Consider the following 23,253-nt stretch of genomic DNA (forward strand, 5'->3'; position numbering starts at 1 on the left):
TTGAAACCGAGGATCGCATTCAAAAACTTTCTCAGAGTATAATCAGACATGTTTGGAGAGCTTGCAGACAGAATGCCAGATTATAAAAATAAGTCACGTGGTTTAGAGAGGCTTTGGAACCTAGAGTTGGTCATTACACTCAAGTATTTAGCAACAGGTGAGTTCTACAATAGTCTGATGTATGGATTTTTAGTTCCACATCATACTATTTCCTTGCTGGTTCGTTAAGTTTATGAAACCATTATAGTGAAAGATGCTGATGTAGTAATAGCATGTTCAACTACTACAGATGAGTGGCAACAGATAACCAAGCAGTCCAGATTTAGGTGGGACCTTAGTTCTTGGGGCTTTAGATGGGGATTGCATGTCCAACAATTACACGAGTGGCAACAGATAGCTGAGATGCTCAGAGTTGGAGGGAACACTGACCACGTTCTTTGGGCTTTAGATGGGAAGCATACATTACTATATAATGCCCGAAAATGGAGCTTCACTTTCATATGACTACAAAGGGTTTCACACCCTCAGTCTTATTGAGCTTGTTAACTTCTATGGGTTGACTAAGTGCAAACAGTTCTGCACCGGATGCTACTGCTACTGTATTCAATAACTTGAAATTAAATGATGTCATTGAAAGTCCAAATATTGGATTTCCAGATGCCGCTCCTTTTCCGTATGATAACAGAGACATTCCCATCTTCTTCATTGGTGATGACGTCCTTCTTGTTGGGACACGGCTAACGAAACCATTCTTAAGAAAAAACTTGACCAAAGAAGAGCGTATAAAGCAAGATGTGTTGTACAAAATGCTATTGGAATACACACCAACAGATGGCACTGTCTTTTAAGGCGCCACCCTCAGAGACTATTTCATCGTAGGTGCTAGTATGTTGCTGTCTTGAGACTTTGATAAGACTGAGAATTCCATTTCTTCAAGACGAAGTTCTGGATCAGGAGGACTCGAATCATCATGCGGTTACGGGACCTTGGAGAGATTACGCTAACCTTACATATTTAAACCAGCATTTTGATGCTATCGAGCAACTACACTACTCACTGATATTATAAGCCTTCAAGAAATATCAACATCGAAAGTGCCAAAAGCAGTGGGAATGGCGAGGTACAATCCAAGACCATGCCAGAGAAAATACAACATCATGCGAACCAATCAAACAAGGTCTCGATACCAAACTACCAGTTAGATTGCAAATGTTTATTTTTCGAACCGAACTCAAGTATATATTGTGGAATCATTTAAATTCGTGGGACTCAATTTTCGTGGATTGTTAAGACTTTACAGTTAGTAATTGCGTGGATACCATTTCTGTATATTGAAAAAATTATATAATTTGTGAATTTCGTTGAGGTTTACAATTCGTGGGATAGGAGATACCAACGAAAATTGAGCCACCACGAAATTTATATTAATTGCACGTTCAGTATTTCAAATCCGACTGTATAATTTGATCAATATGCATACGAGTTTCTAAATGTTTTATAAGGGCGAATCCAGTGAGGAGGGGAATCCGCCCCACCCCTGAATCTTATTTTGGCTTGATATGGGTTCACTACATGTAGTATTCAGTGTAGCGATGGACAGTGTTAAACATGATAACAATCCTGCAATCAAATATTCATTACGTGGGACCAAGAGTGAACAACAGGTTTTACAGACTGTCAAGTTTCCCCCGATCCAATTCTTATTATCGCATCATTACACGGCGATTCCAAAGTATTATTGTATCCATATTGCAGGTTAAATGACAAAATCCAATGTAATCAAATCCAACTGTGAACATGTAATTTAAGTAGTATTTGAATAAAAAATAATTTGTCCCAACTGCGTTAAAGATGGACCCAATTGTTATATGCTTGTTCCCAAATTTAAACATTTTCAAGGCGTATTTTTTCAAAGTGGATTGTAAAAGAGTATACTCATCAAACTCCTTGTACATAAATATGCATCAAGAACGAATTTTACAATACTTTACGATCGCATATACTACGATTGCATGTACATTTATGTACTTTTGATTGACACACGTATACACATCAGTATTAATATTCAAACACACTTACAGTTAGAATTTTAATTTTTAGATATGCATAATATGCTGCTTTTACAAAAACTAGAACTAGCGAGTATCTCTCAACAGTGGTATGCTGCAATTTAAACTGAAGCCATCCACGACACGCCCTCTTATCCTACAACATCTGAAAATAGAAATATATGAAGAAACAAATATCAAATGTTTAAAAAAAAATATCATCGAGTTACGTGTATATGCTAGTGTAATCTACTAGAACTCAGGTTTTTTGTCATAAGCTAGAGATTTCTGTAAGCGAATTAAGTGTTTTGTTGCAGCGTCATATCGAATATCGGAGTATCACAGTAACCACGCTGTCCATCCACCTGTCTGTTAAAATTTCCACCAAACGCGAAATCTCATGTACTATTTTACCTACATCCTTTATATTCAATATGTCAGAGAAGACATTTAGCTGTCAGAAGGTGAAAATGAAATAATTTGCGATTGAAATTGAAATTTTCGAACAAAGATTGCAACCTTTATATTTAATCTTTCAATGGATGATAGATTATAAAGAGTTGTTATTCAGGGCCGCCAGGTCAATGTCATAAAGTGAAAATAACTTCATTACTCTTCAGTCCGACCTTTGTTGTACTTTATACTTGTGAAAAACACTTACTGATTGGAAGTATTTCGATCGAAAATAAAAGTTACACACAAAACTTAATAACTGGCTTTTTATTATTATTTGGTAAAGTGATCTACTGAAAGCCATAATCGCAAATCACGGCTAAGTGTACGTGCATTTGAAAGCTGACGAGTATTATAATGTAAGTGTACAATTTTCTCTTGTTATCATTTTTTTTCTAGAATAGTGTTGTGAAAAGAGAGGCAAAGAAAATAATAACATAATTAGAAATCACTTTCCTTACAGCTTTAAAAATCCGTATAAGTCCCCCATACTCCCCTCCCCCCCTTTCCAGTGACACGATGTAATATATCCACTATATAGTAACATGCAATACTTCGTATTTAATTGTATATTCATTCGTACATTTTGTATGTAGATTGTTAACATCACCATATTTTACATTATGTGTTTGAATAATTACAATGTACATGTAATCTATTTAATATGTCACCTACAGCGGACAATGATGGATAATGACGGACGGATCTTAGTGTGTAACGACCTTTCGTATCAGTAAACATAGTTTAAGTCTAAATACATCGTATTACATTTCATTAATTTTTGCAAAACCCTAGTTGAAAATTTGCAATACATGCGTGAAAAGTATAGGTAGATAAATTTTCACAGTCCTGAGATATCATCAACATTTACGTAGCGCAACACTTCTACATCAATAATAATCGATATCATCAATGGCGCTGTGCATACATTGACTGAAATAAATTTCATACGGAAAATAATAATTAAAAAAACCCAACTAAAAATGAAGAGTGAAATTATATAAGGTAGTTAAAGTCGTAGGTAACACAAGAGGCCCATAGACCTTATCAGTCACCTGAGCATTAGATAAAGGTATCACTAGCCCCAAGGCTATGAAATCGATACTAATTTTCCTCACCCGTGTATCAAAGCTAATTTCTAATACTCAGCAGGAGTAGTACTGAGTATAAAACAAGATGTGCTCTTAAAACCCTAACCCTGGGATCATGAAAACTACAATTTTGGGAAGGGCTATCTGCTCCATTTAAATATCCATCGACTTTCGATTTATTAGTCCCTGTGGGGATCCGGGATAGAATAGGTCCTCAGTACCCCTTGCTTGTCGTAAGAGGCGATCCCTCCCTGCTCAAAGACCGAAAGTGCCGAGCATAGGTCTAAATTGCAGCCTTTCACCGGCAATGGGTGACGTCTCCATATGAGTGAAAAATTCTCGAGATGGACGTTAAACAATATACAATCAATCAGTCAAACGATTTAGTATCAATAGCATTAAAAGAGATGCTATTTAGATATTTTACACAAAAACACTATATACCAAGTTTGGTCCCACTCCATGAGTCAGAACCTCTACCCTGGGGTCATGGAATTTACAATTTTGGTTGAGGCCTTCCTGCTCTACATGACTATGCGTTTAGCGTTTCTTACATATGTGCAGTTGTAGAGAATTTTTTTTTGAAAATTTGTCAATTTTTGTCCTGCCCCTAAGGCCCTGTGGGTGCAGGAATCCTGGAATTTACAATTTATGTCCCCTTTGTCCCAAAGATGTTTCATACAAACTGAAAAGAAATAGAATGGTAGTTATCAAGAAGAAGTTTAAAATGTTAAATTGTTGACGAACGACGGACGCTGACCCATTGCAATAGGTCCCTTGATGGACACTGTTGTTGTCACTGGGTGTATAGGTGAGTTAGTGAGGACGGTATACAAAAAAAGTATACACTGCTGTCGATTGAAATTCATATTTATATACTGAAATTTCAAAGGAATGTATTTCTCCAGAATTTACCAACTTGAGATCGAGTGTGTCTTCGTGCGCGATACCCTCTCCACGACCGGTTCTTAACTTTCGTGGCACATCGATAACATGGTAATCATTCTTACTAGTCAGCCTCCGTGTAAAATATACAATTATTGTTGTTCAATATTTTTCTGACATTTATGTAAAACTAAATTGAAGAGGCATTGAATACATAAATACTTGATTAATGAATTCAATGATGAATTACACACTGTTGACTCTATGTAAATGAGTTCGTTTTGTAGAAAATCATTCTCATCCTCTGAGGGTTACGTAACACGAGGTATCTGGTTATCAAATAGCAAGAATCAATAAACAACAAAATCTAATTTTGATAGGAAATGCATCACAAGCACCTCACATGTATATGGACACGTAAACTGCAGTGCTCTAAATGGTCCTGGATAAAGATTTAGACGCCTACTTTATGCTGAGATGAAGACGCATAATTTGCTCTGTTCAGTTGGTTACGTCATACAGATACAAATGTACATGTGACATGAGTTTCACGTAAAGTATTGGAAACGAATCGCATACATGTACATGTCGTTCTGATTCAAAAGACCGCAGCAATAAAGGCTTGTATGATGATCAGTCGTACAAACAAGAATAACAACATATTTTAGGCATGGACCTTAATTACGACATGTAAGTGTTTCATGACCGATGTTCCTCTCCTTGGCTAATTTGTTTGCTAAGCAATGGAGGTTGACATCTGCTATAACATTCGCAGCATATGTCATATACAGTGGTCAACAGATCATTCAGAAATGCAATAGGTGTGACTTGGAGAAACATCCCATAGATACACTTGAAACAGTGGCAATTAAATACTATCGTGCAAGAACATATACATGTATAAGAATAGGAAAGGCTGGAGGCATTGTTTGTTATATATTGACAAAGCATATCATTTTCATGAACTTGAAAATTTTTAATGGTTCTTGAATAGTATTGTTATATCTATTAGCAAGAGTAATGATTGGTTATATATTATTCAAACATTGCTGTAATTTTGATTAATATTTTTTTCTAGAACATTCTATTTCATTTATGTTAGAAAAAACGACTATTACTAAAATAATCCCTACCCTGTTACTTCTTTTTACGATGCCAATAATTTTCACAATCCTTCAAGGTCTAAACTTTCAATATACCAAATTTCATTAGGTCAACTGATCATGCTGTATGTCAGTCGTATTAAAGTGTTGTCAACCTATATAGCTGTCTCCATTTTGCGCAAACAGAGTTTGTTTTGTGTTGTATATACCTATTAGGCAATATTTCAGTCATGCACAGGCAGTGTTTGTTTTGTGTTGTATTACCTATTAGGCGATATTTCAGCCAATCACAAGCAGTGTTTGTTTTGTGTTGTATATACCTATTAGGCGATATTTCAGCCAATCACAAGCAGTGTTTGTTTTGTGTTGTATATACCTATTAGGCGATATTTCAGCCAATCACAAGCAGTGTTTGTTTTGTGTTGTATATACCTATTAGGCGATATTTCAGCCATTCACAAGCAGTGTTTGTTTTGTGTTGTATATACCTATTAGGCGATATTTCCGCCATTCACAAGCAGTGAAACAGAACACAAAAATACGGAATGACAGAAACTACTGTTCCATCATTTCAACACGTGATTATACTGGTCAGTTGGTCTGAATAGCACCGGCATTGAGCTTAATTTGTGAGTACACATGGTTTTATGTATGTGTGTACTGCACAATGAAGAACTCCAATAAGGTCACTTATAATTGTGTTTTACCAAAAGATTGACTGATTATAAAACACTCAAGGGGGGGGGTGTTCAAGTATTTGTAAAATAAAAATGCAGGGGGTGGGGGGTGGGGGGGGGGGTGAGACTGAATGATTCTCACGAAAGTAAAACGGAATAAGCTTCTTGTATACTCTTAAGATAATTCTATACATGTATATATATAGAATGATGTTAACAATTTCTATGAAGTTGTTTGCTAATTGAAAGATTCCCTTTAATACAACATAGCGCTTCATTAGTCAGTAAAGTGTCTTTAGTTACATATAAGTTTTGGTACATGTATCTAAAAACGTTAAACAATTCATAGTGAAGAAAACGGTATCAGGAATGTGGACAATAGTATGGATGACTTTCATATACACATTAGAAGGTATATCTGGTTAGTGTAAATATACTTTGAGGAACATATATGATATTTTGTATATTTTACCAGAAACCTTGTAAATGTTACGATTCCTGCAACACAGATACAGAGACCCTCTACGTGCTGAACTTACGTCTAACACACTGGCAGACTGCATTGCTGTTTGATGGACACGCCCTCTTTTGACCATTGATGACCAATAAACACTGGAACCCACTCTCGCACCCCCTAGATATTACACAAAGATCTGAATATCAACGTATACATATCATTATTGAAAAATAATGTTGTTTAGTTAGTACTGAACAATTCTCCACAAAAGTTGTCATGACGGTTCTCTGGCAGTAAAATAATATGTCAATAACTATCACGAATAATCCTTTCTAAAAGTGAATTTTATAAACATTTATTCTTATACAATTTTCTTCGGCAATGACCACAGAAACGAAATAACAAGTTTTCCAGAAATTACACAAGAATGATTCCAGTCTCGATAGCCATTTGATTGATCAAGCAATCATTGCAGTAGATCTAGTACTCACCAAAATTGACAAGGAATGACTGAATCGGTACCCATGACTAGTGGCACTTCAGTGGATGGTATCGTAGTTGTCTTTACATCAGCAATGTTGTGAGAGCTGATAGATGATTTTTCTGCATAAAAACAAGATATTCTGTATGAAAACTTAACTACTGGTTCAGAATTTATTATATTTCATAACCTTGAATAATAATGATAATAATACCAGTATTATGATAGTAATGATGATAAAATGATAATTTTAAAAAGACCCACGCACATTTATACAACACTGATGATGTTCACTTACTTCTCATGCACTGACATATGTCCATACTGTCTGCGTCACAAACAATCAGCTGACCCTTTTCGATCGTCATACATTGAAAATTCTCCAAACACCCCCTGTGTTGAATAAAAAGCATTAAAATTGAATTCTGATACCATATTTCAGATTCTAATCGAATCAATAAACATTTAGGCATTCGATGTTCAGAAAAAAATACAATGGTTAACCAAATGCAATGCGAAATGGAGAAAACATAATCCTTATATACATGTATAATTAACAACAATTGATGAGGCAGTTCTGTATGCAACGACACGTGTCAGAAGACCGTATACTTCCGCTACCACTAAATACCCATTCATGCCAAGAAATCTGGTATTCAAAATGTGACCCGCGGTTGCTTCGTTGTTTTAAACGTTCACTATAGTACCGACACCGATAACATCTGATGTATTCCGGAATTGTTTAAATGATTTGATTTCGTATGCGCTGAGCAGATACTAGACAAAGTAACCCCTATGGTACGTCATGTTTTTAGGCGACAAAAGAAAAATCCCGATCCGGATTTTAAAAAAATAACGTTGTAATGTATGCTTAGGATCCTTGAGTAATGTAATAATATTCAGCGAGAACGAAGCGTATATGGTGAGTGCACGATTCTCTCAATCTTTACTATTGGATGCCTTTGGTACCAAATTTTGACCAAGGTTACACATTGATTGCTTTGAACGGTAACATTTTAAACATGAAATATAGTGGGCAACTACAATAAAAAATTACTCTTGGTAACCACTGATTACCATTTCTAACAATACATATAATTAACAGAAAGGAATCAGAGAATTATATGTTGTAAATTGTTATTTTCAATGTTTCAGAAGAAAAACGAAACCAGTCGCGGTGGTTCACCGGTTACAGCGTTCGCTTCGTGACAGGGATGTTGTGGGTTCAAGTCTCGTTCGTGCCTTACTGGCGTCAAACTTAAGGCGTACAAATAGTTAGATTGATTGTGTGTTGTTTAACACCCGTCTCGAGAATTTTTCACTCATGGAGACGTCACCATTGCTGGTGAAGGGCTGCAAAATTTAGGTTTACGGCCTTTGAGCAGGGAGGGGTCTTTATCGTGCCACACCTGCTGTGACACGGGACCTCGGTTTTGCGGTCACATCCGAAGGACCGCCCCATTTAGTCGCCTCTTACGATAAGCAAGGAGTACTGATAACCTACTCTAACCCGGATACCCACGGGGATGTAAAAATAAACAGTGACTGCTTCTTCGCCAAACGCTTGTGAGAGAGAGAGAGTTGTGGGTCTTAGTTGAATGTGCCAACGCCTGTCGCGACAAGGGACGTTCTATTTAAATTGCTACGGCACTGAGCTCCATGCAATACATGTATGTATACATTTGTGACACTTCATCTACAGCTGGTGACGTTTGAATAAGTAGGAAAATTATCAAAGGGACGTAAAACAGACAGAAAAACAAATACTCCTAAAAAGATAACTTAATGTTTACATGCACATTGTATTTGTTATATACAGTTATATCTGTATCAGTATCATTGTTGCAATCCGGTCTATCAGTCTGATGCCTTGAGCAATCGTCATTTTGAAAGAGGGCACTATCACAACAAGGATATGCTTCACTTGTAGAGAACGATACTAACATGTTACCATCAACAAAACTGCTAATACATCATGCATCTAAATATACCATCTGGCAGTAGTCGCTAGTTAGATAAGACAGCATGTGCCTGTTCACTTTGGCCATCATAATTTGTTTGATCAGTGGACAGTAATGTAATGTAAAAAGGTAGCGAAACAAAGAAAAAACGTTCACGATTATTATATTATATTTTAAATTAATGTCCGCGCTTATTGTGAAAACTAACAAATATTTTACATTTTTAACTTACGAACTAGCTTTGATTTTGATGCCTTTGTATCTTACGTACGTATATTGACATGGTACCCCAGCAAGACTTTCTCCTCCAACTTCCATATCCTGTGGAATATTGTACGGTAGAGCCCCACCACCTTCCGTTGTCGGTACTGATATTTTTAAAGAACTTGATTCTGCTTCGGCCTGACCTTGTGTTTTCCCCCGAGACTTCTCTGTATAATTGTGATTAATTAATATGTGGACATTGATTACACGTAGTACTTGTGAGGATTTTTTACTAGATATAATTGAAAAAAGTATTCAAAATACCGATATGGGTTACTTATAGATTAATCATTCTTACCTCGCATACACTGACAAAATTCAGTAGTGTCTTCCTGGCAATCAATTGCACGACCCTTTTCCAATCTCATGCAATGGAATCCGTCGAAACAACCTCTGTATTTAAAATATAACACAGTCATGTGGATTATTGATTATATTTGAAATGTTATAAAAAATGTGTCCTCACATATTAGTGGGAATGGATTTTGTGAAAATGTAGACTCGGTATTCAGGAATTAATACACAACCATGCTAAATGAAATGAAAATGAAGTTTCACCAGCCTAAAAGTTGAACAATTCCAATTCAATGGGTGTGAAATCAAGAGAACTTCCAAGCATTTATATTCATTTAGTAGTCTGAGATGCACTTAGATCAAAGGTCAATGTGCAAACAAAAAGGATCTTTTTCACTCACCCCCACTGGCATGGCACAAGGTGACTCTCTCCCCCAAATTCATATTTCGACGAAGCTTGATTTTCTTCTTGACCTTTACCTACATCCGTTTCTTGTACACTTGGTTTTGTGTTGACACGCACATCCGTTTCTTGTAAAATTGGTTTTGTATTGACATCTGCTTCCTGTTCCGCCGCTTTTGGATTGACATTTGTCTGTTCAGCAATGTTTGGTGTACCTTCAGTTGTTAGTGGAAGAAAGTCTTGCTTTTCAGATGGGTTGGCAAAGGGATTTAAATGCGATCCCACTTTCCTAGAAGGATTTTTATCCTTCGCATCATTCATTCCCTGTCGTCTGTTGCCTAACATGGATGACATCCATGACGGCTTTCTTGATCTAAATTTTCTACGAACGCCGTCTGCTTTACTACGTCTTGTTGCAAATGGCAAATCAGAATGTTTAGAGGTTTCTGGGATATCTAAGTCTGTTGGCAACTTCCTCTTGATAGATTTTCTGTTGCTTTCTTCTTGTTTGTTGCCAAAAGGATTGCTGAATACGCCGAATTTGGAATTTTCACGTTGCCTCTTTTCTGTGTTCTGGATATCACGCAACTGTCTACCTAGAGGTTTCAGTAATGTGTTTTGAGATTCAAACAATCCTATAGAAAACGGAACATTGGACAGACACACGGCAAAATACAATGTCGATATACCTAGCATCCTCATGGTAATGTTGCTTCTATCACTTTTGCAAACCGCACACTAGATTGTACACGCAGTGATATAATGATTTTGCTTACCATGGGTCGAATGTTTGTGGGCTTTGATTGTGTTTAATTTTGGCATAATGATGTATAAAATTGATGAAGAAATGTAACAGTTGGTGCGATATACATACACACTCATTGTAATCGTTAAAGGAAATGTTGATCGAAAAGGCATTAAAATATTATGAAAAGCAGTTGCTGTGGGGAGTGAAAATTTCGATTATGAGAAAAATACTATTCGAAGACCTCCCATAACATTCTACAATTTTTTTGAAATTAGACCATATATAGTAAACGTGTCTAGAACAAAATTTATTTCATATTAGTGAAAGTGTTGTGATTTTAATTTATATAGTAAATACACATTTAGCACAATTCAATGCGAATTGCCTTATACTGTCTTATCACACAAGAGTACATTTCCCAGGTTCATAACACAGGTTCGGAAAAACGATATGAATTCGTAGCTCAGATTCATAATTATGCAAATTAGGTAGGTCAATCATTTATACGCCCATATACAAAACAAAATGTTATCCTTTGAAATTGTTAACATTGACGGTAAAAGACTTTGTTCTGTCACCTAGGTTGTTCCAGGAAGATTTCGTGTCTTTTATGAAGTGATTGATTGTTTTCTTGTTTTCCGCCACACTCAACAATTTTTCAGTTATCTGGTGGCGCCCAGTTTTTATTGGTGGAAGAGAGAACCCAGATACAATGTATCTGAGAAGAGACCACCGACCTTCCGAAAGTAAACTGGGAAGCTTTTTCACTTACCGGTGCGAGCGGGATTCGAACCCGCGCCGACCAGAGGAGGGAGGCCGTGTGATTTTAAGCGCGATGCTCTAACCACTTTGCCGCGGAGTGAAAATACTTTCAAGTTTCTTCAAACCATGACTTAGCGATGACGTCATAATCGAATTGAAAAGCAAATAATTTCTGTGACATTCGGGTTATGAAATAGACATTAAATTGAAATGTGCGTTTAATGATAGTGGTGTGATAAATATAATCTTACACTTGTGCTTACGACATATGAAAGGTGAAGATAACGAATAGTGATCAATCTCATAACTCCCACAAGCAATGCAAAATAAAAGAGTTGGGCAAACATGGATATACCAGAGGTGGGATCAGGTGCCTAGGAGGAGTAAGCATCCCCTGTCGATCGGTCACACCCACCGTGAGCCCTATATCTTGATCAGGTAAATGGAGTTATTCGTAGTCAAAATTAGTGTGCCAAGATCGGCCTAACAATCGGTATGAAACACGTCAGACAGCGTTTGACCCAATGATAGGTTGTATTGGCAACATTAGTTAACATATATGGACATAATGTTGATTGTCCAGAGTTTTAAGAAAAAGTACGAGAATGTTTTATAGATTTCGATAATGATTACTTCATATTGTGTGGAGATTTTGATATAGCTTTGGATCAAGCTCTGGATACTCAAAATTATTGTCATGTAAATAATCCCAAGGCAAAGGATATGCTTATTGAGGTTATGAATGATTTACATTTAGTAGACTATATGCGAGTTCTCAAACCATGTAATAAATTGTATACATGGAGGGAAAAAAGCCATTTAAGCAAGCACGCCTGGACTATATCTTAATCTCAGAAAACTTTACCAATATCACTGAAGACTGTTCAGTTAGATCCGGTTATAGATCTGACCATTCCATAATAGTCATCAAGTTCAGATTTAACACATTTGAGAGAGGGCGGAGTTTATGGAAGTTTAATAACCTACTTTTATATGACAAAGTCTTTGTTGAAAAGGTAAAACAACATATTCAATTAGTAAAAACACAATATTCCCATGACTCTCTAGATGAGAATTTTGAGCTTGATGATGCTTTATTTCTAGAAACCTTACTTATGGAAATACGAGGAATGATAATTTCTTACTCATTTTACTAAAAACGAGAAAGAAATACTTTAGAAGCCAGTTTGATAGAAGAAATCAATGAAATCAAAACCAATGACTCGGAGGAGCTTGGGGTATTGGAAGAAAAACAAAAACAATTGGAAAATATAAGAAAGGAAAAATTAAAAGGTCACTTTGTGCGTTCTAGAGCCAAATGGATTGAAGAAGGGAAAAAACCCACAAAATATTTTTGTCATCTAGAGACAGGAAACTATTTAAATAAGACAATTAAAAAAAATAGAAACCCAAGGTAATGGGCTTATCTATAATCAATCAGATATTCTGAAAGAAATCAAACAGTTTTATGAAAACCTATATAAGAATTATGACTCTGATTTGATCAATATGGACCTGAATGATATATTAACTTTAACAGAATTACCTAGACTTGATAAAAAAAACTTCCATGGATCTAGAAAAAGATATTGGCGAGCGTGAAATCTTTCAAGTGCTTAAAGAAATGAAAAACAATAAGTCTCCAGGCAGTGATGGGTTTACAACAGAATTTTTAAATTTTTGTTTTGGAATGATCTTAAGGTTTATATTACTGGTGTTATTAATAAAATTATTAGGCAAGGATATTTACCAGTCTCACAGAGACTTGGTATCATTTCTTGTTTACCAAAGGGTGATAAACCAAGGCAATTCCTTAAGAATTGGCGGCCTATCACTCTACTTAATGTGTTATATAAATTAATAGCAGGCTGTATTAGCCAAAAAATTAAAAGTACTTTAGATTATCTTATTTCTAATACACAAACTGGCTTCATAAAAGGTAGATATGTATAGGGGAAAATACTAGATTTATATATGACCTCATGGCATATACAGAAAAACATAATTTACCAGGCTTGCTTATGCTTATAGATTTTGAGAAGGCATTTGACTCAATATTATGATCGTTTATATATACATGTAAGGTCTTAGATTTTTTCGGTTTTGGTAACAATGTAATTACTTGGGTTAAAATTCTAAATACCAATATCAAAGCCTCGGTTCTACGATGCGGAAACCTTTCTGAACAATTCGACATTCAGAGAGGGTGCCGTCAGGGTGACCATATTGCCCCATACTTATTTATTCTATGTGCAGAAGTACTTGCTATTTTGATTAAACAAAATAAAAATATTAAAGGCATAGTTATCAATGATAAAGAACATAAAATGTCTCAGTACGCGGATGATACATCTTTGTCCCTTGATGGCTCAGATAAATCACTTTTTAATGCTTTGGAGTGGTGAATAAAATCTTAGATTTTGAGGATGAATATATATATAGTCTGCTAAAAAATACATTTAATCCATTTTGGACTGAATGTTTTTACTTCATGGTTGAACGTAATGAGTTTACACTTGGCATTGAATTCTCGGACGCAAACGAAATTTGTAAATGTTCCAATATGGTACGATTCAAAAGTTAAAGTTGGCAAGTCATATGTGTTTGCAAAAAAGTGGTATGAAAAAGGTGTCAAGACAGTCAATGATTTTGTAGACTCTATTGCATAAGAAATACACAAATTATATATATATAAGAACATTACTTATAAAGAAGAAATTCCGACTTCAATTGCTAAATGGAATTCCTGTCCATTTTTGAGGGGCTATAGAGATATCATTACCAAAAAAGTTTTTGAAATATGTTTTAAATTAACGTCAGATTCAGCAGCACAATGGTTGCAATACAGAATTCTACATAGAATTATACCTGTTAAAAGTTACTTGAAAAAAAGTTGTGGATAATGATATTTGCTAATTTTGTGGACACAGCTCTGAAAACATTGAACATATTTTTGATTACCATCTTTTGAGGGTGTATTACAATATATTAGGATGAAATTGACCATTGTATATTTTCAAAAAACTGTAATTTTAAAAAAATCAGTACAATCTGGGCTGTATGGAAAAATATTTTTGATTAATGTCTTTCCAGTCTTTACTTGGTACTGTCAACCTTAATATGCTATTATAACTAAACTATGTGTGTGAATGTATGTATGAATGTTATTATCAAATACTAAAATTTGTAAATAAAAAAAAGAAGGTTGTATTGGCAAACTATGAAATTCGTTACCGGATTTGAATTTTTCCCAAGCCTTATTAAATACAGTAACAAATTTCATATGCCACAAGCATTCGTTCAAGATCCTCAATATTAACTTATAATTATCTAAACGCCTCAGTTACCAACCTCCAGCATGTGGAAATTTGGTCAAGTTCCTCTTTGGGATGCAAAAAATCTGGTCATGTCGTGTAACGACGATTTTGGCATATTTCAAAGGAAGACTGAACACTAATTGTGAACTATTTTATTGTAAAGAAGCATTGCAAGTTACAGTGGTGCAGTTTGAATTGTTAAAGCTATTTGAGAAGGAAAATATTCAAAAGTAAGACAGCTTGGTTGTGTTCTGCTAGAAAATTAGAAAAAGACAATTTTTCTATAGTAACATGGCTTTAAGTTCTGATTACAATGCCAAAAATGGAAAGTCACCCTCCCAAATTCTTTGAAATGTACATTGATATCGTTTTGTTTTTGTCGGTGTCAACCCCACTGGTCCCAATCATGATTTTTTCCTACCAAAAGCCATTTAACAAAATGGCTTCACCCTCCGATTTATCTAAACAACTCATGGAGAATTGTTAAAACCTGCCGTGGGCTATAATAACTTGGCTCTACTTTACATGACCATTGACTTTGTTTTTGTCCGTACAATCTTGCAACCTGGAAACCACACATGTGAACAAATTACAACACCAATCCGGAAATCTGGTGATTTTCGGGTTCAACAAAAATTGGGTAACAAGCTTGACCCACCGGATCATAAAAATAATCGAGTTGTGGGTCGAAAAATCGGATATAACCCGACGAAATCCGGTTAGTTGACAACTATGGTAAAACATGCAGGAGATCGTGTTGTTTTAAAAGCTTGTGCCTCCATATACATTGTACATATAAAATCATGTACATAGTTGACAACCATGTTATTTTCAGGAAATTCTACACAATGAAAAGATGGCAATCTTATCATTGACAACAATAAGCTACTTCAAAATCGAACATGGGAGAAATTGGTTGTATACACTTGCCTAACTGTACAATATGTACTGAATTTAACAGGGCCTTTTAATGGGTGTATTTTTCAACAATTTTATCATTCTTCATCATTTACGTATACAACAATTTGAAACTATTTCAAGGCTTCATCATATTATCCAAGGAAAGTTCCTAGAAGGCGGTTGATGACACCTGCTATTGATATAGTCTTTCTTTGCCTTTTCCGATTTTTTCGAATCTTCCTGCGAATATGACGATCTCTCTGTCTGTCGGCAACACAGGCTGGGGATTTTCTACATTCGACCTTGATTTGTAAATAGAATGTGAACGATTATTCAAAGTTCATTTCGAGAAAATTGCGGTAGTGATATGAAAATGATAAGGTAGATCAAATCTTGCTGTCATGTAAAGTGATGTGGCCTCACTCATTTTACAAAGTATATTGTATAAAGTGTTTCATTCCATATTTTTTAACATCAGATTTAAAGAAAAAAGAAAACATTGCTACATTATGACGTCGTCCGATGCCGTGATATGGCATGGAAAAACAGCCGATTACTTTATCCAATATGCATACACATTGGTTTGATGAATTCCAATTAACCAATCAAATTGTCAGTTACAACCGAAATTGAAGTATAGATTAACGACCAGAGGTATAGCATGTAGGATTATCTCCCTCATGCATAGCTCTTATCCTTGGACGAATTTGGCTCCACTTTTTTTGGCACGCTGTTTTTGGCTATATTTAGCTCTAAAACTTCATAGTTATTTCGGATTTCAAACATTTCGGTTGAGCATCACTGAAGAGACATTATTTGTCGAAATGCGCATCTGGTGCATCAAAATTGGTACCGTATAAGTTTTACATGTATTCAGTGGTCAGTAGTAGTAGTCCGACCGATAACTTATAAAGCAATAAACTGATAACCAGTAGTGAACCGGTGGCGGAAGCCTAGGTGTTAAGGTTTGAAAGCCTAGGTGTTAAGGTGCCCGCTTCACATCCGGGAGACCTGGGTGCGATCCTAACGTCGCGTCAAACCATAGACGATAAACTTAGGTAGTGACTGTTCCTTCACCAAGTGCCAGGACTTAGAAGCAGCATTTACGGGCCTTTCGTTAATTTTTGTTACAGCATAAAATCAAGTTATAGAATTTAAATCAAATGAAATCCACAATCCCGAACACGCTGTCAATTTCTTGTAATTTACAGTGTTTGAGAACTTTTCGAACAGTATGTAAAGATATTTCCTCTATTGGCCGTACCGCTTTCATGCCACGATCTCAAAAACATGAATATGGATACTGCATTGGGACGTCTGTGTGCTTGAAACTGCACAAAATGAAAACTTGGACGAACACGTTTCCTCTTTCGCGACTAAATATACCGTACATGTATTTGGGGGTGTTACTTCCGTACATTTATTTTCATAAATAATTGTTCCACCATTTTCTTTTGCATTCAAGTATTTTCAGGCAGCTGCATTAAAACAATTATGTGTGCTCTGTAAGAAAAATACCAGGTCATACAGCTTTTAAAAAATATTTACATTAACTGAATCTCTTCTCTTATACATGTATTTCTTTTGAAACTGACATTGCTTTCATCATAGACAATGAAGAAATGTTTGTTGCAAACTAGTTCGAGCCGGTTTTTAAGTACCACCAGTCCGCGTAATTATTACCAAATATGGAGAGTTGTCAAGGTCAAAGATTGCATTGGATGTTCCGTTTAAAGTAACAAAAAGGTCACCGATATGATACTTCGGTACTTAAATTTTTATAAAATACATATAATAAAAAACAATAAAATGCTTTCTTTGTTGTTTTATCGGGTGATGAAGGTAGCCATCACTGCAAAAAATAAGATAAAATAAAAATAGATTTTTTTTTTCTGCAATGCTTGCTATCTTCATCACCAAATAAAACAACAAAGAAAGCATTTTATTGTTTAATTGGTACATTGGTTCATCCTCCTAATTCAAAAATATTAGTAAAGATACTTGGGAAATGTTAAATGTATATTAATGCAAACGTGGACGAGTTGAAACAAAAACTTTCGCAATATCATAAGTAGTGTTTGACGAGTGGAAATTGTGACGAATACTCTACATCTAATAAGAGTGATATTTTTAGTAATGATTAGACCTGTGAAAGGTCGCAAAATACTGTCATGTCATAGATGAGCATATCCTCTCGAGAATTCTTGCGCTGTGAAGAGACAACGCGAAAGCACCCGGATGACACGGTGAAATGAGAAAGGCAACATATTTACTGTGAGAAGTCCGTCTGCCTTGATAAATTCATTTACGTCTCTAGCGGCTTGAAAATCACACTGATCTACACGTAAATATAGCGAAACAAACACTCAAAAGGGTTCAATAATGAATATCAATTGCGGAAGGGGAGAGTGATATAATATCCGGACGAACATGTACCCATGACTATTTACCTACCTATGCTAAACATTTGACGTAAGTAAAAAATATTTGATATTTACCCGGCCATCAGGGAAGCATTTGCAGTATTTGCATTTTCCCTCATACTTCAGAAACGCATGCGGGATAAATTTGTGATCGTGGACACAGCCCGGGACACAAACACACCTCCCGCTATAGGCCCGGGGACAGAGGGTCTCGCTCTTCGTCACTATAGTCTTGGCTATCACGCACTCCTGACCAATAGAACAGCCCCTGTAAGTAAGTACAGTTTCGATATCGTCTAATAAGTTTGTCTGACATTACAAACACATACAAATCGAATGCAAAAATATATCAACGAAATAGTGTTAGCTTATTTTGAAATCATAAGTAGACTCTCGCCAAATGTGACAGTTTGAAATGTTAAATGTGATCGTGGTATGTTCTAGAATGCATTTCAAATGCAAGCAAATTATATAGATAGTATGCAATTCTATGAGTTGCCTGGTATTTATTGAAATTTAGTGATATCACCTATTCGAATGAGGTGATGATACACTTGTTTGAATATGTGATATCACATATTGGAAATGAATATTCTATATCATCTATTGAAAATGAATAATTTATATCACCTATTCGAAAAGGTGATATCACCTAATCAAATGTGCGATATTATACATTTATTGCATGATAGTGAGGGAGATATGAAGATTTATTCACCCAAGAAAAATAATATTCACCGAGGGCAACGAAATTGTTATATAATCTACTGGGATATTAGATATGAAGAGGTGATATCACCTATTGGACATGAAGAGGTAATATCACCTATTGGATATGAAGAGGTGATATCACCTATTGGAAATGAAGAGGTGATATCACCTATTGAATATGAAGAGTTGAATTCACCTATTGGAAATGAAGAGGTGATATCACCTATTGGAAATGAAGAGGTGATATCGCCTATTGGATATGAAGAGTTGAATTCACCTATTGGATATGAAGAGGTGATATCACCTATTGGAAATGAAGAGGTGATATCGCCTATTGGACATGAAGAGGTAATATCACCTATTGGATATGAAGAGGTGATATCACCTATTGGAAATGAAGAGGTGATATCGCCTATTGGATATGAAGAGTTGAATTCACCTATTGGATATGAAGAGGTGATATCACCTATTGGAAATGAATTGGTGATATCGCCTATTGGATATGAAGAGTTGAATTCACCTATTGGATATGAAGAGGTGATATCACCTATTGGGAATGAAGAGGTGATATCGCCTATTAGATATGAAGAGGTGATATCACCTATTGGAAATGAAGACGTGATATCACCTATTGGAAATGAATTGGTGATATCACCTATTGGATATGAAGAGGTGATATCACCTATTGAATGTGAAGAGGTGATATCACCTATTGAATGTGAAGAGGTGATATCACCTATTGGATATGAAGAGGTGATATCACCTATTGGAAATGAATTGGTGATATCACCTATTCGAATGAGTGTTATCACCTATTTGCATTTCTTAGTACATTAATTAATGATTGGAACCTCCTTCAAGGAAATGTAACTCGAAAAGAAACATGGCGGCCGTCGAACCAAGGATCAAATATTTACAAAGCATTCGAAGAACAATTTCATCTTTTCATCAAAAACTTTCCATCACTGGAAATAAAATAATAACGTTATCCACAATAAATACAATTTACAATTATTTTGAATGAAAATTAAGCACAACGATTTTCAAATAAAAAATAAAAAAGGCAATTCATCTTTTAATATTGGCAGGTAATTCAAGCGATTAAATCATGCAATAATGCTAATTATGTACACAAAACTATATACATTTTTCTCGCTAAGCGTTCTAGCAAATGAATGTGAAGTTGAATTAATTTTATAGTTCACATCTTGTATGCATGTCCACAACCCTGTATGTCGACCAACTTGATTGTTTGGTATAACCTATACATGTAATCATAATTATATGATGTAAAGCAAACATGTATATAAAAAGTTGGTCTATATAAGGTCATCTGAAATCTGTTTGCTACGATCTAATAATTAGCTCAAATATCAAAACTTTAACTGGTTTATAGAGTGGTCCATGTTCATGCAAGATTTCTTTTTTTTTTAATAACAAGATGTATTTTACAATACAACAATAAAAAAAAATTCTGGAAGCGGTAAATCAAATTTATTCCGAGTATAAATACCCAATATAGATTTTTAAAATTACGATCTATTTCAATAAATAACTTATTTTCTCCATTTCGCATGATTCGTAGGAAATTGTAAGATGAAGAACCTTAAAATTAAAGATATATGACTCTGAAATTGCTACATGTAGGTACATTTCTTTTGAGAAAATAAAAGTTCTTTTTGTACAAAATCTACGAAGAATTTTGACATTTTTCACTCACCTGAATTGACATTCCTGACCATGCGGCGGTGGTAGTGGTGAGCGTGGGACTCCTACATGGCCATGTCGCATGATGGGTACTAGATCTCCAATCTTGTGGGTAGGACTAAAGATATTAAAATCATCAATAGGAACATCATGATGGTGTGGATCATGATGAGGTGGATTGACGGGTACGTCATGGTGATGTGGATCACGATGACGTGGATTCACGGGTACGTCATGGTGATGTGGGTCACGATGACGTGGATTCACGGGTACGTCATGGTGATGTGGGTCACGATGAGGTGGATTCACGGGTACGTCATGGTGATGTGGGTCACGATGACGTGGATTCACGGGTACGTCATGGTGATGTGGGTCACGATGACGTGGATTCATGGGTACGTCATGGTGATGTGGGTCACGATGACGTGGATTCACGGGTACCCCATGGTGATGTGGGTCACGATGAGGTGGATTCACGGGTGCGTCATGGTGATGTGGATCATGATGGTGACCATTTGAACCAATTGAAACATCACGATGGCGTGGATCTATCTGATCAGGAAAAAATCGACGAGGGGTAACCGGTGCCCTTCGTCGTGAAGGAACGGATTCATCATGCTGATGTGGGCTAACTGGCACAAAAATAACCTGTGCTCCTGCTGGCAAACGACCCGTTCGGCTGTCATGGCGTCTAGAATTGACTGGTATATCAGGAGAATGTGGACTTACTGGCAAACCACCACGACCAGTGCTTACTGGTAGAGATCCAAAGAAAGCATCAATTCGAGCTCGGTTTGAGGTAGATGGAGGACCCGGATTTTGTGGACCTACTGGGAAAATACCCTGGGCTGTGTTAACTGGTACACCACCAGTGAATTGGTTAAAACCATTAGTTCCTGCACGGGGATCTAGATTTGTCGGAGAAAATGGACTGATTTGACCAATGTTTAATCCATTGTTAAAGCCCAGTGCGCTAGCAGAAGGCGATCTAGGAATCGGATTTAATGACGACTGGTCGAGATGTGATTTTAATGTCGCCTTTCGGGTTCCAGTAGGAAGGGACTGGTCCTTCGTAGGGTCATGGATCACCAAAGCTTGGGACAAAATCCCTAAACACAAAACTAGAGTAAAAACTTCCAATCGCATTTTTAACCCATAGAATTCAAGTGACAATTTAAAAAAACTACCTGTTTTGTGTATAACACTGGAACGTTACACTCCTCCCTTTTGTACCTGATCCATCACATTCAAAGACAGATTACGGTTAACAACCATAGAAAAACCATAAGCCTGTGACTGTGACGTTTACTTTTGATGAAAACTTAAATGATTTTTCCCCCATGAAAGTATAATTAATCTGATGCTTAGGTCGATTCGCATTACTGGCACTTAAACACAAATGTCACAATGGCCTCATTTATCTACAGTTATTTCCGTATAAACCATCGAGTTTTCAAACTAACATTTACTATGGGGGCTATTTTATCTTGTTTAGAATTGACTGTATCAAAGACGAGATGGCTATATAGATTTCCCTGAGTGTGTTAAGTTCATCGCATTTTCTGCTCCCTTTCGGTAATATTAGCATGTGTACTCTACATATGCATTCAGTATGGTGGCATGTTTTTGCCATCAACTTAACTTTTGATCTGCATGATTACCTGGTAAATTCACGATAGCTGCCCAAACAACAAGTATATATAAATATAAGATGTACGTCAATACAAAAAGCCATTTTCAACTCGCCTATTTAAGGTAGGTTAGCATGGCTATAACTGTGATAGATTGCAGAGATAACTCTCTGATATCTTGACATAATGTGTTGCTTTGATCGATTCCTGCCATCAAATCGCATTCACATGAGTTTTCGTCAAGACAATTTCAACCAATGAAATTGGTGGAATCCTAAACTCGTTTTATGTCTACGTCATATGCCTTGCAATTAATCAGGGAATGTACGACATTTTCATTTTGAATATATTAAGGTTTTGTTTTTATAAATATCAATTTCTTGAAAACCTCATACATTATATCTTCCATATTTACAAATGTAGAATCCAAAATAATAATTGAACCAAATCTACATTTTAACATACATATACCTATCTTTAAATTGGGATAATTGTTACTTATTCTCAAAATATCAATTACATATGTTTGATAAATGTGCAATTCCTATCATAAATATTTGATAGCGGTGGCGCTCAGCGGTTACAGCATTCGCTTTGGGGCCGGACAGTCATGGTAAAATGTAAGATATAAACTTCATTGAGGGTATGAACTGCGACGCTTCACGCCGGCGTGAAGCCTTGCAGATCATACCCTCATGTATTTTCAAAAATGAACTGAAGAAAAAGGAGACTGGTTCTACTTCCATATATTCATCTGCGGACTTCTCAAATGATCTGATTCAGGGGAAACCAACTATAAAGAAGAGGGAAATCAGCCAAATCAGGTCTATTTGGGGAACTTTTCATCACGAAAGTTGAACCAGCAAAGTCATGCTTTGTATTTCATCTTCAATGTTCTTAACTAACTGTCTCCGCTTTGGCTGCTTGGTAATACATG

General features: G+C 35.9%; 2 protein-coding genes across 2 annotated transcripts; both read right to left on the reverse strand.

Moving 5' to 3' along the window:
* Positions 1–2,058: 2,058 nt before the first annotated feature.
* Positions 2,059–10,887, reverse strand: LOC125670281 (uncharacterized). Its single transcript, XM_048905369.2, has 7 exons — positions 10,116–10,887; positions 9,719–9,813; positions 9,428–9,587; positions 7,494–7,588; positions 7,206–7,317; positions 6,797–6,891; positions 2,059–2,214 (listed from the first exon to the last, which is right to left on the reverse strand). The coding sequence occupies exons 1-7, from the start codon at positions 10,817–10,819 to the stop codon at positions 2,201–2,203; spliced, it is 1,275 nt and encodes a 424-aa protein (XP_048761326.2). The 5' UTR covers positions 10,820–10,887; the 3' UTR covers positions 2,059–2,200.
* Positions 10,888–15,080: 4,193 nt separating this feature from the next.
* LOC125670240 (uncharacterized) lies at positions 15,081–22,572 on the reverse strand. Its single transcript, XM_048905316.2, has 3 exons — positions 20,699–22,572; positions 18,343–18,535; positions 15,081–16,146 (listed from the first exon to the last, which is right to left on the reverse strand). Exons 1-3 carry the CDS (start codon positions 21,829–21,831, stop codon positions 15,997–15,999), a joined length of 1,476 nt encoding a protein of 491 aa, XP_048761273.2. The 5' UTR covers positions 21,832–22,572; the 3' UTR covers positions 15,081–15,996.
* Positions 22,573–23,253: the final 681 nt, after the last annotated feature.

The sequence above is a fragment of the Ostrea edulis genome, chromosome 4 (genome assembly GCF_947568905.1).
Source record: "Ostrea edulis chromosome 4, xbOstEdul1.1, whole genome shotgun sequence".
NCBI lineage: Eukaryota > Metazoa > Mollusca > Bivalvia > Ostreida > Ostreidae > Ostrea > Ostrea edulis.

Coding starts and splice junctions, on each gene's coding strand:
- LOC125670240 (XM_048905316.2), bottom strand. CDS start 21,831: ATGCGATTGGAAGTTTTTACTCTAGTTTTGTGTTTAGGGATTTTGTCC. Junction 18,536..20,698: donor GGTCAGGAATGTCAATTCAG/GTGAGTGAAAAA, acceptor ACTTACTTACAG/GGGCTGTTCTATTGGTCAGG. Junction 16,147..18,342: donor AATGCTTCCCTGATGGCCGG/GTAAATATCAAA, acceptor TTACAAATCAAG/GTCGAATGTAGAAAATCCCC.
- LOC125670281 (XM_048905369.2), bottom strand. CDS start 10,819: ATGAGGATGCTAGGTATATCGACATTGTATTTTGCCGTGTGTCTGTCC. Junction 9,588..9,718: donor ATTTTGTCAGTGTATGCGAG/GTAAGAATGATT, acceptor ACAATTATACAG/AGAAGTCTCGGGGGAAAACA. Junction 7,318..7,493: donor CATATGTCAGTGCATGAGAA/GTAAGTGAACAT, acceptor GTTTTTATGCAG/AAAAATCATCTATCAGCTCT.